The sequence below is a fragment of the Chanos chanos genome, chromosome 7 (genome assembly GCF_902362185.1).
Source record: "Chanos chanos chromosome 7, fChaCha1.1, whole genome shotgun sequence".
Classification (NCBI taxonomy): domain Eukaryota; kingdom Metazoa; phylum Chordata; class Actinopteri; order Gonorynchiformes; family Chanidae; genus Chanos; species Chanos chanos.
This window is the reverse complement of record NC_044501.1, coordinates 8621979-8636415: the sequence shown is the minus strand read 5'-3', so window position 1 is coordinate 8636415 and position 14437 is coordinate 8621979. Positions and strand designations below refer to the sequence as shown.

At 45.9% G+C, this 14437-nt stretch overlaps 1 protein-coding gene across 1 annotated transcript in view; it reads left to right on the top strand.

The window, feature by feature from the left end:
- Positions 1 to 14192, top strand: part of sh3pxd2aa (SH3 and PX domains 2Aa) — an 85001-nt gene extending 70809 nt beyond the window's left edge. Inside the window, exons 9-16 of the mRNA XM_030780703.1 lie at positions 1068 to 1181; positions 3221 to 3304; positions 8886 to 9003; positions 10160 to 10542; positions 11007 to 11021; positions 11417 to 11466; positions 11612 to 11731; positions 12132 to 14192. Of these exons, the coding sequence (XP_030636563.1) occupies positions 1068 to 1181; positions 3221 to 3304; positions 8886 to 9003; positions 10160 to 10542; positions 11007 to 11021; positions 11417 to 11466; positions 11612 to 11731; positions 12132 to 14081 (2834 nt within the window). The 3' untranslated portion in view covers positions 14082 to 14192. The remainder of the gene's footprint in view (positions 1 to 1067; positions 1182 to 3220; positions 3305 to 8885; positions 9004 to 10159; positions 10543 to 11006; positions 11022 to 11416; positions 11467 to 11611; positions 11732 to 12131) is intronic.
- Positions 14193 to 14437: the final 245 nt, after the last annotated feature.

The following is a 14437-nucleotide window of genomic DNA, read 5'->3' as shown; positions in this document are numbered from 1 at the left end:
TAAGTCAAGCCGAGAAGTCCTGAGTTAACACACAGACGCGAACGGTGTTGAGTACAATGGTCTGGAATCGTTGGACACCCTTTCACATAACGCATAAATAAACTCGTCATAAAAAGGTTGTGACCTCAGGCAGGTTACGCTCAGTTTTAATTGATGGTTTAGCGTCGACGGTTTCAACACTAGCAAAGGCAGGAGGCTCACGTGCACGGCTGCGCGTGTGTATTTCGACCGTGAAAGAAATGAGAACGAGACCCTGGTCTGTCGCTACAGCATCTGTTCAGAAATATTAATGATCTGCTCAAATACACCACCTCCTTCTCCTGACGTCAGAATGGCTCTTCAGCTGAATTGACTGGGGATTCTCATTCATGTCTGGATACCATGATAAACAGGGTACAAGAACACCGAAATGAACTCGATACACGAGTTTAGTTTGGATCAGTGGTGCAGCTTTGAGCTGGATAACACCCCCCCCCCCCCCCCCCCCCCCCCCCCCACACACACACACACACTCTGTCTTTTTCTGTGGCTCGCTCTCTTTTTCCCCTGTGTTTCTATAACATTATTAAATCCACTTAGACATCACTGAGATTAACAGCAAAAATGTGGAGTTAGTCAAAAACCTACTGTCATAAATCCAGTCATCTTCTAGGGTGCTTACAGACTCATGCTCCAGACGCTCCAGCACATGGAGTTTGTCAAAGCTGAGGACAGTCATAAATCTAATGTCAGAAGTTTTCAACCCAAACCCAAACACACACACACACACACATATACACTTTCTCACACACACACAAATACACAACTGTAAATCTTGCAGCCTGCTGTGAGATTGACTGTCTTGTCCAGTTTTTTTTTGTGATGCATTTTTGTAGAAAACCACTTGTGGGTTTGGGGATTAGCATGTGTTTATTTGAATTAATCATGTAAAATAATGGTGTCTGAGTCCAAAGCGAACTTTTATGTGTCTGTCCAAGACGGCTCATACATTGTGGCGCTTTCCCAAGTGTGAAATGACTGATGAGGTTATCTCTTTCTGGTGTGTGTGTGTGTGTGTGTGTGTACAGGCTGGTGGTTTGTCAGCACAGCGGAGGAACAAGGTTGGGTTCCAGCCACGTACCTGGATTCCCAAACTGGCACAAAAGATGATCTGGAAGTGGGAACAGCCAGATCAGGAGAGGGTAAGACAAACACACACACACACACACACACTCCTCCCCACCTACAGGCACCTCCCATCTCAAAGAACAGACACAGAACAGACAAATACATTCTCTCCCCTCTTCACTCACCACACACGGACCGACTCTCTCTACAGGGACAATATTCCAAGAATGCAGCACGTTCTCACTTCATCACATTAGGTTGGACTGCTTTAGATTTTTTTTTTTCTCCTGCAGGGTCCTAGTGCCCTCCATTTGTGCTTTGTCCTCAGAGACAGAGACAGAAAGCAGCGCTCTTCACATTGATCAGCCGTGAGCCAGATATACATCAGAGGTCTTGAGAACACAGCCTCTGGCATTGAACAGACTCCAGAGGAGTTCCATACCCCGTGTCCTTTATCCGCAACACCGCGACGAGATGAAAGAGAATTCCTGGCACGCGCATAAATTCCGCCCTGACTTAAGACTTAAGAAACCCTTTTAGTAAAATGCACTTTGGATTATCTCAAAACAAATGGATTACATATCTGATCGGGGAGCAGTTTGCGTCATCCCGTAGAATTTTAGGGTCACCCGCTCTGTCACTGGCGACTTAAGGCTTTGAGGTACACACACACACACACACACACACACAAAGAGAAAGAGCCTCCTGATGGAGCTCAGCGCTTGGCGGTGTTTGGTTTGTGTTTTGGAGTTCCGTTAGAGAGTGATGTGTCTCATTAAAAGTGGCGTGGAGAGACTGTGACAACTCTCACACGCTACGTCCGCCCTGCGATGACAAGATGCCTGCAGCTGTCTCATGAACCCTGACACGTGTGTGTGAACACACACACACACACGCACGCTCACTCATTGTGCGCCTCCATCTCACTCACTCCATTGCACACTCACATAAAAGCACACAGTTTCTCTCTCTCTCTCTCTCTCTCTGATTCTCAGTACCAGGGTTCATTAAGAGTTCTATCCAATAATAGTGACTGTAGCCCAGGAAGAGGGTCTGTTTTACTCGTTTAATAACATTTTCCCCTCGACGTTCCCAGCCCGACATATCACGTATGAGCTCAGGGGACGAGAGGGAGCAAGAAAAAGGAGGACAGAGAAACGAATCCCTTGCTGTCCTCCCTCATTAGACTACTCCCTCTTACGCTTTCTGGGAGTCTGCACTGTAACACTCTCATTAGTTTTTACAAAGAGAGAGAGAGAGAGAGAGAGAGAGAGTCGCTAACTGAATTAGACAGAGAATGACTTAGGCCGTCTATAACTTTAATAAGGCCACCGTGGAAATTCTCACTCCACTGTGGATTCACACTAACAGTCTATTAGAGTCCTCAGGTATTTTATCACCAAACTGTTTATAAGATATGAAACTTCAGCGTTAGTGCCTTGATATTATCTGTGCATGTCGGGCAGTGGTCTTGGAACAGGAAGCATGACATATCTTGTTTTCCCAGGTGGCCTTCTTGGTTGTAGGCCAGTGATCACTCAGGACTACATATCCCAGTGTGCTTGGTACTCTCCCATACTGTTCTTTGGGTGGCTGGATATAGGGATCCGCAAAATTGCTAAAATCCCAGGTTTTGCAAACCAAACAGGGTAAACTGATTCTGACAGGCCAGACGTCGTGGGCGACATTGCTCACCCCCCTCTTTTTTTGAGTTACCATGGCAACAGCAGCACGAAAACACCACCGATTCTCTGTCATGATATATAGCTCCCTAAAGCTATAGCATCTGACTTAAACGCAGTCTGTTTGTGTCATAACCTTGTCATAATTCATATAACTGTGCCATCACTGCTTCACCCTAAGAGCTCAAGCAAAGCGTCTGTGTGTGTGTTTTTATTTTTTTAACAACATTTCTACTTGACCCTTGTGCTTTTACGTCTCATGTAATAACTGTTACTTTTTGTCTTTGTTGTACTAATGCGAATTTCTCTTCATTTGGCTCACGTTGAGTTTGTCTCTGTCTTTATTCTTTTTTTTTTTTTTTTTTTTCTCTTTGTGTTTTTTCTTTTCCGCTTTTCCTCTCCATCCATCTCTGTGTCTCTCTCTCTGTCAGTCACTAAGAGACGAAAGGCTCACCTGAAGAGACTGGACCGCCGATGGACACTAGGGGGCATAGTGAACCGCCAACAGAGTCGAGGTGAACATGTCCGCGCACGTTTCACACACGCATGTGTGCATGGACCCTGTGTTTAAACACACACACACAAACACACACACACACACACACACAAACACACACACACACGTAGGGGTGTGTGCAGTCACTGGTTTCTGCATGCATTTGCATTCAGAGAGATTTAAACACATACACACACACTGTTGATTACTTTCCCATACAGAAAATGAGGAGTTAGTACAATTGAGTTAACAGACCTTCACTTCACACCTTTCTGTGCCCTTAGTGACCCTACTTCATTCCTTTGATTTACTGTTACTCAGCATTCTCACACACACACACACACACACACACACAAACACAAACACACGCACATACAGAGTCTAATGCATGGTAAACATTCTAATTTAAAGCTGAACTACATGGCCAACATCAACTCCCTCTCGACTCCCAAAGCAAACTGGGTGGCCTCGCTGGTTCTTGCTCCCACAGTAAAACCTTTATGGCTTTATGTTCTTCATTCTGGCTTTCTTGATTTCCAGTCATAAAAACAGATTCAGAATGATTAAGATGTTTGGTGTTTTAGACTGCAGGAAGGTAACAGCCTTCATGGCTAATAAGTACTTTACACAGGGATGTTTGCTGTGGGAATAAACTCATGAACACATTAATGAGCGTTTCTGGACATTAATTGTTTCAGACATTTAGAGACTGAACGGTGACCTGAAAAAGCCAAAACAGAACAGTGGTTCGAGATTTTAGTGATGTTTTAGTCAAAGCAGCTTCAGATCTGTTTTAAATCTACCCTGTTTTGATATTTAGTTATTCAGTTAGCCTCTGTACCAAAGCTGAATTTACAAGAAAGCTTATTTCTGGATCAAGACTTCAATGACCATCTTAAGGCTCCAACACAGAGTCTGTAATTCTGATTTGAGCGATGTACTGTGCGTTGACACACTCCATTCGATGTCTGTTAATATTTTGATAGACTGAGAAAACGTACACCTCCTTCAAATAAACCAGGCTAGTTTACTCAAAGTCGCCCTCCGTTCGTTTCAGCGACTTTATTAAGCATTGGCTTGGTCAGGTGTTGCTAGGTGGCCATGCTAATTAGCTTGGCTTCAGCTTAGCTCTAATGCCTAAGACTGGCCGAGTACCAGGCTAGGTTGTTTTTTAGCGTCAAGAGCTGGAAGAACGCAGCCAAAATTTTCAACTCGAAACATTTGTGACTTCATTTTCCCCAGATGGTGGACGTGAAGCGTTAGTTGAGGTGAAATGAGATGAGGGAATGACTGAAATAGTATAAGTTTAAAGTTGCTCTGATATCGTAAACCCAGACAGTCGCTTCCCACAGCCTTAACGTACGGATAGATAGTCGGGCTGAGGAGAAAGCAAGCCCTCTACTGTCAGGGCTTCTCCCTCTGATTGAATTAAAGGCATTGAGGAGACTTTTAGCGGTAGATAGAGGAGATTAGCTCGATTCACTACAGTAATATCTGTTTGTTTGTTTTTTTTCTTTCCTGGTTGCTCTGTGTGCTAAACGGGAGCAATAATCACGCTAACCAAGCTGCCATAATTTACTAACATACATCTACTGCATGTCATATCCATGCAGGTGAAGATGAGTGGTACTCAAGAAAACAAAAAGTAACAAGAAATGCGAAGTCTTCTCGAAGTATTGCTCTTGTGAATACTGTTCGTGCTTCATGTTTACTCTGTAGAGGATGTGAACTTAATTATTGTGCAGTTCTGACACCAGATGCCTCTGACCAATCAGCTGAATTGTGCTTCTATGACATCACCTCTGCGTTCCACATGCAGCCGTTAATAGTGTGAATGGAAACCAATGTAAAAATGAGCAAGGCACTCATGTGGGTTACTCACAGATGAAACGCTGCAGATGAAATGTGGGGAGAAAGAGTTTTTTTTTGTGATGCATTTTTGTAGAAAACCACTTGTGGGTTTGGGGATTAGCATGTGTTTATTTGAATTAATCATGTAAAATAATGGTGTCTGAGTCCAAAGCGAACTTTTATTTGTCTGTCCAAGACAGCTCATACATTGTGGCGCTTTCCCAAGTGTGAAATGACTGATGAGGTTATCTCTTTCTGGTCTCTCCCTCCCTCTCTCTCTCTCTCTCTCTCTCTCTCTCTCTGTCCAAGGTATGATTGCTACTCAAAATAGCACCAGACTTCTTCTTGCTCTCCTTTCCCATTCACTGTAACTAGAAAGCATTAGAGGATGTCAGTGGAGAGCATTAGATTATGTTATTAGAGTATGTCATTAGAGTATGTTATTAGAGGATGTCAGTGGAGAACATTAGAGTATGTCATTGGAGTATTTTGTTAGAGTATGTCAGTGGAAAGTCGCTATGGAAAATTTCAAAATGGGGCAGCAGCCCACTTGTAAGAGATTTGAGTGAGTGTGTGTGTGTGAGAGAGAGAGAGAAAATTAGTGTGTGGGTATAAGTGTGTGTGTGTGTGTGTGTGAGAGAGAGAGAGATTTAGTGTGTGGGTATAAGTGTGTGTGTGTGTGAAAGAGAGAGAGAGAAAGAGAGAATTAATGTGTGGGTATAAGTGTGTGCGTGTGTGAGAGGGAGATTTAGTGTGTGGGTATAAGTGTGGGTGTGTGTGATTCCTTCACACACAGTCAATTCTCTGTTGCTTTTCATCATGATTTTTTTTTATTTTTTTTTTTTGCTGTATATGCTGGACTCAGACACAAAACTGTTGCCATAACAGAAACTGGGGGCAGTTCAGACATGGTTGGAGAAGAAACTGGGGGCAGTTCAGACATGGTTGGAGAAACACGAGCCAAGACCAGCGTGACTTGTCCACTGCAAAACGACACGGCCTGTTTGACACTCAAAGCTCCAGGGATATCTTCCGTTTTTACGCTCTCAGAATCTGATCCCGCATATTCCACTTGCCATATACATGCCTATCACTCCAACATCCAGTGTCAGAAGGTTATGTAAGAGATTGACAAGTGACATCATAGATCTTCTCGCTCAGTCAGGCCAATTTGATTAGACTATTAACAATCAGCAACATTGGGGGGAGGTGGGGGGGGGGGGGGGGGCCGTATATGTATCTGAAGAATTCATTGAGTGCATTGACACTGGACTGATCTTTTAAGAGTGGTTAGGTTTGGTCCATCTTCACTTGGATGAAGTTATCACAAATCGACATCCTTGTGAATCACTGATGGACATACAGGCCAAAGCAGAACTGACAAATAATAACCTCCCTGCAGTTGGAAGAGGAATTTTTGTTTTGGGTTGTGTGCGGAGCCCATAGATTATCTGTTAAACGACAGTCAGCAAGTCTTAGAGGGAAGATTTAGGAGCCAGTAATGATACATTTTAGCTTTTGGTCACGGCCACGTTTTTAAAAGCGATTCTTTTGGGCCAGTGTGGACAGAGCAGAATGTGTCTGGGGTCCGCTTCAGGGTTTCAGCTACCAGTCAGAGCACGTGCATGGACACACACACACACACACACACTCACTAATGGGTTCTGGACAGCCCAAACTTTTTCCGCCATCCACAACAATCTTACTGTGACAAGACTGCTGACTGTTGGAAAAATGCATTTTCTGTGCTCTCGCTCTCTCTCTCTCTCTCTCTGTCACGTTCCTACTTTAGCCATGCTGTGGTGAGGAACAGGACAAGAGATGAGGAGGCATGGATGCCAAACTGTCTGTCCATGAGACCAGAGAACTTCTGTATATACATGTATAATTCTATTTGTCTATCTGTATTTGTGCTGTAATTTTTTTATATATATATATATATATATATATATATATATATATATATATATATATATGTATGTATGTATGTATGTATGTATACACACACACACACACACACACACACACACATATATATATATATATATATATATATATATATATATATATATATATATTACAACACAAATACAAATAGACAAATAGAATTATTTAAAAACTGGGAAGTATAATCGGAGTGCTCTGGGAGATTCAGTGACTCGCACTAATTGTTGGTTCATAAATCTGATCGTTAATTAGTTCAGCGTGGAAGGAGATTCCGTGAGGGAGGCTCAAGCAGGCACCAGCGTGTTCTCGCCTGTCTGCTCTGTTTATTACCAGCTCAAACTCAAACAGTATTCTGAATTTACAATGGGGGAAAAAGCCTCTAAGATTACCACAGCAAAGAGCACAACACAGGAAGAGCCCAAGTGCTCTGTCCAAAATCATGCAAATGCAGTGATTAAGATTTCGACCGTATGAAGTTTAGAGAAGGGAAACCAGAGGGACCTCCTGACAGGCCTGCTCAGAACCGAGTCCAGTGACGGGTTTGAAGACCGACTCGGCGTAGCCTTGTAGCTCTCTCCTGTCCTCATCTGTCTCATTTTGATATATCGATTTTTTTTTTTTTTTCGGTGAACACAATGACTGAAACCACAGAACTCATGTATCAAGTATCACAGGGATATCCAGATTGAATCATCCTTTAGAGAAGAAGACAAAAAAAAAAAAAAAAATCTTGTTTGGCAGAAACGCGGAGTGTTCTTTTTTTTTTTTTTTTTTGTTAGAAAGAGTCTGTGTTCCGTTGGCTGTGGTCCTTTGGCAGCGTTACCGCTGTTCTTTGCTGTGATTGGCCGCAGTTCTTTCAGTTCTGTTCACAGATGAGCTGATTGGTCTCTGGACTGCGTTTTTTGACAGGGGGGTTAGTTATGCCTTCCAAACAGGCATGAGAAACACGACCTCTCTTTCGTTTCTGCCTCTTCCCCTTCCTCCATATCTCTCTGTCCATCCTTTCCTAATCTAATTTATGGCATGGGGCTGAACGGACTTTCAGTTCCCTTTTTCCACTCTCCTGACTGAAAGCACACAGTCTCTCTTCTCGCTAACCTTTCTCATTCCTTTATACTTCTATCCGAATCTCTACCTGTACCGTATTCACTACTTTGTTATCAGTCATTTGGCTCTCACTCAAACCCCCAAAGTCACGTACTGTCTCTCTTTCTCTTTTTTCTTTTCTAAATGTTTCACTAGTGCTGATATAGTCTCACGTTTTGAGTTGATACACCGCTACTGTGGGCTTACACTGTGTGCGTGCGTGCGTGCGTGCGTGCGTGTGTGTGTGCGTGTTTGTGTGTGTGTGTGTGTGTGCGCGTGTGTGCGTGTGTCTGTAGGGGCCGATAAACATCTGAGTCCTGGCTTTGCTTTTATCTCTGCTGACACAGAGGCCCACACACACACACACCCCCACACACACACGCATGCACACACGCACGCACAAACACACGCACACACGCACACATGCACGCAAACACACGCACACACACACACTGCATGTGACACATTTGCTCTCTGACTGCATGGACAAAAAAAACCCTGCAAGAAGAACGTCCTGTAAAGACCTGTGTATAATTTCTGGTCATGTGTAGCGGTACACAGACACGATGCATCCAACACCAGTGTTCGTCAGAGAGGACAAACTAAATCCCCAGCTAAACTTTTCCTTCCTTCCTCTCTCTCTCTCTCTCTCTCTCTCTCTTTTTCTCTCTCTGTCCATCTCTCTCTCTCTGTGTTGTGTTCTCTCTCCCTCTCAGAGGAGAAATACATCACGGTGCAGCCCTACACCAGTCAGGGCAAAGATGAGATCGGGTTCGAGAAAGGGGTAACCGTGGAGGTCATCCAGAAGAACCTGGAAGGATGGTGGTACATCAGGTCAGTGTCTCTGGGGTCTTTAAAACAACATCACTGTGGGAAACATTAGCACAAGCACACTCATAATTTTAGTGCTTGCCTATTTCGCTTTGTTTTCGTAAGCGAAAGCTCAGTGTACCAAGCTTTTTCTCTTTCCTACTCTCTCTCTCTCCCCCCTCCGTCTCTCTCTGTCTTTCTCTCTCTCTCCAGTTCTCTCTCTCCCCCTCTCTCTCTCTCCCCTGTTTTCTCTCTCTCTCTCTCTCTTTTTCTCTCTCTCTCATGGCACAGTTATATTCTGTAATCTTGTGCATCCTCGGGGGCATGTGAGTGAGAGAAGCAGCTTTGTGTTCTGATGGGAATCACATGTTCTTCCTCCTCATGCCCACTCAGACCAAACAGCCACTCTGGGCTCTGCCTCTGTTCTTCTCCTAATGCTTGCTGAACAGCCGGAGCTGGTACCAAATTACTCCGCTCTGGCCAGGAAGGAATCTGGACCCACTGAGACTGGGGGTTCACATTTTTGTGTGTGAATGGTGCCCTCTGGTGGCCATTGTTGGAACAAATTGTGTGATTGCCCCTGGCTATGTGCTAGACTGCTTTGCTCCAACAGTTGATATGTTTGCTGACAGCCTCCTTAAATGAGGACCTCAGGGACGTTTTTTTTTTATGTTTAGCATAAATTGAATTTTGATGAATTACACTGGAGTATTTTTGTTTGAGTGGGTGTTAAGATTTCATGTCACGGTTACCTTCGAATCATATCTTATTTCAAAGGCTATATGAGTGCTAGAGTGCTTTACTTGGTTGGGTGGCTTCATCTGACTTCACCTGACATCAGAAAATTGTTCCTTTTCACTCATTGTGCTGGTTTCATAAACTGTCACGGTCTGAATTTTGTATTTTCTCATTAACTGTGCTCACATACTGCGTCAAACATCACGTTTAGCTAATACTACTAAGGCTACGACATACATACATTTATTTTCTGCAGAGTCACAGTGTTACATTCACATATTACACTTACATTTATTCAGTTAACAGATGCTTTTATCCAAAGCGACTTCCAAGACAGACAGAATACAAACAGAGTCACGTTATACCATTCAAACGACGCTTTTCTGTTCCTTCACATGGCTTAAATAGTGAGTTAAAGTTCAAGTTTGTTTGTCTGTCTCAGGCACCTGGGAAAAGAGGGCTGGGCACCAGCCTCCTACCTGAAGAAGGTGAAGGAGGATTTCTCCCCGAGGAAGAAGACTCTCACGGGTCCCGTGGAGATCATCGGAAACATAATGGAGATCAGCAACCTCCTCAACAAGAAGGCGGTGAGCGAGAAAGACGTCCAGATGGAGGGAGAGTCCACCGCTCCCGAGCGCCACATCTCCAAAAGCGAGATCAGCCTGCCCATCCCCTGCGGCACCGACGCCGGCCTAGCCGGCGCGGGCACCGTCGCGGCCACCGTCGCGGCCACCAGCTCCATCCCCGCCCTGCAGGACAGCAAGTCCAGACCCGAACCAGGCTCGCCTGCCATCGCTCGGGTGGCTCCCCACCGAGTGGAGATCGGTCAGTGTGAGAACGTGCACGCACGAGTAACACGCACACGAAAAACACGATCGGCCGCTTCGGCGTCCCGGGCGGACCGGTTCGGCCCGGCGCGCAAACGTTTGCGTTCGTTCATTCGCGTCTATTCGTTTGGCAGACGCTTTTGTCCAAAGTGACTTCCAAAACAGGCAGAAAACAAACCAGGCCAAACCAAACCAAAACGTATGCTTTACCAGTCTTTTAGGGTTTGGGAATCTGTTTGTTTTCAATGCTTTGTGTAGTGCACTCTTCATGATCCTTTATCAGATGTTCTGAGGTAATACACACAGATGATCTCAAATTCTTCTTCGTCGAAAAAAAAACCAAAAAGCAGAAGGAAACATCTGGTGTCGTTCACTTTTTTGATATCTCAGATGCAGGGATACATTTGAAGCTTATAATGTTTTAAGATGTGTTGTTCTTGTTGTCTTGTTGTCTTGGTGTAGGCTTTGAAGCCATAGGTAAGTCTCTTTGTGATGGTGAATGTCGTAAACAAGGCTTGTGAGACATGACAGTGGATCGCTGTATCAGAAGCACTCTCGACTGTGTTTGTGAAATAATTCTTGTCAGAGTTTGATGTGCTATTCCTAAACACTTGTCTGTTAATTGGGAATGTATGTGTTCTGTCAGTCCTCTAAACTTGGAAGTGTCATTGTACGGAGATGGATGGGATGTTTAGGAGCATTCAATGCAAGGATAAATTTGTTTCGCAGTGATTCAGTGACTGACTGACCTTGTGTATGTGTGTGTATGTGTGTGTGTGTGTGTGTGTGTGTGAGTGTTTACTAATTAAAAAGGTGTGAAATGCGTTGCTTGCAGACAGGTTGATGAATTAGCGTTTCTCCTATTTTTACAGGTTCTCCTAATCTCCGACAGAAACCTCCACCTCGGCGAGATGCAAATCTGGTTAGTCAGTGTCTTCAACTACAGCCCTGTGAACCATCACACTAAAATGATGCATGTCATTGTTGAATAGTTTTTAACAAAACACCTGAAAATGTAATAATGTTAAGGTGCTCAAAACTTTTGTCTTTTCCTCCTTTGGAACCAGGGATTCCAGTTGCCCAAGCCTCCAGAGCCCCCTACTGTGGAAGCGGAGTACTACACCATCGCAGAGTTCCAGTCCTGTATCTCAGATGGCATCAGCTTCCGTGGAGGACAAAAGGCTGATGTGAGTTTCTTGAACTTTCTCCATCTGTTCTTTGTAACTGTTCTTTGTAACTGTCTCCATCTGTTCTCTTGTAACTTGAGTTACAACACTATTCCCTGGTTACCTATGTTTGTCTCAGCTTAAGGGGAATTTCCCGAACTGTATTAAAGACTTGTGTCTTAGAATGAATGTGTGGTCTCTTCGTCTGGATTAATTTTGTTTGGGAAATTCAAGAGGCCAGTTTAAGAAATCAAGCGGTTTACTCTAAGGATGTAGGAAACTTGAGGGCATTTCACTTTGTCTAAAGAAGTTCCGTTTTTCTGAGCAGCTTTCAGGGTTTCACTTCTAAGCAGTGCATATTGTATATTGTATAAGAGCAGGCTTGTTTAAGCTTTAAAACTCTACATTGTTTGATCCTTAGGTGATTGAGAAGAACGCTGGGGGTTGGTGGTACGTCCAGATCGGGGAAATGGAGGGTTGGGCTCCCTGCTCCTACATTGACAAACGCAAGAAGCCTAACCTGAGCCGGCGCACCAGTACTCTCACCCGCCCCAAGGTCCCGCCCCCTGCACCGCCCGTCAAAAAGCAGGACTCAGAGGACACGCCCTCCGCCTCAAAAGCCCCAGAATCCCCCAGCAGGCCTGTGTACGAGGAACCCGAATACGATGTACCTGCTATTGGATGTGACCTGGAGTCGGACACAGACTCTCTCAAAGGGGAAGGTCAGAACGCGGAACTGAAAAGCAACGGGGGGACAGCGGAGAAGTACCCTCAGCTCGTGGGTAAATCTTCACCAATGGTGTCTCTGAAGAGCGCTTCCTTTAAGGTGGGAATGGGAGACTCTGTGGAAGATGTCACAAGGGAGGAGTGCATCTACGAAAACGATGGGTTCAGAGTCTCGTTGGACGACTTCGCCTCCGCTAAAGAGTCCAGCGGAGCCGATTCAGATTCTCCCAAGACTCGTACCCTGGGCCGCAAAACGACTGGATCCTCTTCTTCCCCAGGGGGAGGAAAACCCCTCCGGAAGGTTCCTCCTGACTTGAGCCGAAGCCAGTCCCTGAGGTATCCAGAGGAGACCAGCCCCAGATCCTCTTCGGACGAATCCGGGCGCAATTCCAAACGGCAGCCGGTCCTGCGCAGAGATGTGGAGTGCCGGATTGGAGACAGCCCTTCGGCCCGGCCCAAACCGGTAGTTCGGCCCAAGCCCCTGCTGAATAAACCAGAACTGTCGAGCCCAGAGAGGATGGATATCAGCAGCCTCCGGCGCCAACTGCGGCCTACTGGCACGCTCCGGCACAGCATGGCAAGGGCCGCAGCCCGGGCCGGGGGAGAAGATTCGGAGACAGCGTCGGTGGTGTCGTCGGAGGATTCTGTCTCATCACGCAGCACTTCAGACATCTCCAGCATCTATTCCAAAGGCAGCCGCGGGGATCCGGACCTGGAGGGATGCCTTTACCGTACCACCGATGCCTACGAGCGAGCCCAGGAATCCGAGCTGAGCTTCCCAGCTGGGGTGGAGGTGGAGGTGCTGGAACGACAGGAGAGCGGTTGGTGGTATGTCCGGTGGGGAGAGGAAGAAGGTTGGGCGCCCACCTTCTACCTGGAGCCCATCAGGCATTCCACCAATACGGTCGTCCCTGATGGTCCTGAAACGGGCCGCTCCAGCAAGTCCAATAGCCTGGAGAAGAACGAACAACGTGTGCAGGCGCTCAATAACCTCAACCAGCAAAACCTGCGGAGGAATGTAGCCAATCCCAGCCCACCCATTCCTTCCAAACCACCAGGGGGTTTCACCAAGCCGTCTAACCTGCTTAATGGTGGCAGCGGCGGGGTACGGATGAGGAATGGTGTCCGTCAGGCGGCGGTGCGACCTCAGTCAGTTTTTGTGTCTCCTCCGCAGCCTATAAAGGATGTAAACCTGCACACAGGCTCGCTCAGGCGGAATGAGTCTCTTGGCTCAACCGATCACGCAAGATCAGGTGCTGGCGTGCGGAGGAATTCTTCCTTCACTACCGTGCGTCCGCAGGCCCTGGCCGACGTGCGGCTTAGGTCAGGCACCAGCATTGGTGCGTCGACTGCACCGTTGCCCGGCAACGCCAGCCCCCTGATCGCCCAGAGAAATGGCATTCCGGTCTCCACAGTGAGACCCAAGCCCATCGACAAATCGCAGCTCATCCACAACACTTTGCGCGAGGTGTACGTGTCTATTGCCGATTACCGTGGCGATGAAGAAACCATGGGCTTCCCGGAAGGCACCAGTCTGGAAGTTCTGGAAAAAAACCCAAATGGCTGGTGGTACTGCCAGGTACTGGACAGCCTACAAGGGCGCAAGGGCTGGGTTCCCTCCAACTACCTGGAAAGAAAGAAGTAGCACTCTGCAAGAAATGTACCCCCCCGCATCATGTCCAAACATGGACATTTGTTATTAAACTGTAAAAAGAGGATGTTTTTTCAGTTCTGTATGGGAAAAGAGACATTTTTAGTGCTGGTTTACTAAAAAAAAAAAAAAAAAAAAAAAAAAAAGGACACGAGACTATAAAGATGACGCGACGCAAGAGCGGAAACATATAAATGTGTTTGGTAGACCTGGACTAGGGATTGGCCACCCCCAGGTTCTCCACCTTTTTTTAACAGGAGGATTGCATTTTTCAGGTGGGAATAAGAAGAGAAAAGACGTCTTAACGTCTTTCCGAAGGGGTTTACAGGAGAAAAAAGAATGGTGCGGGC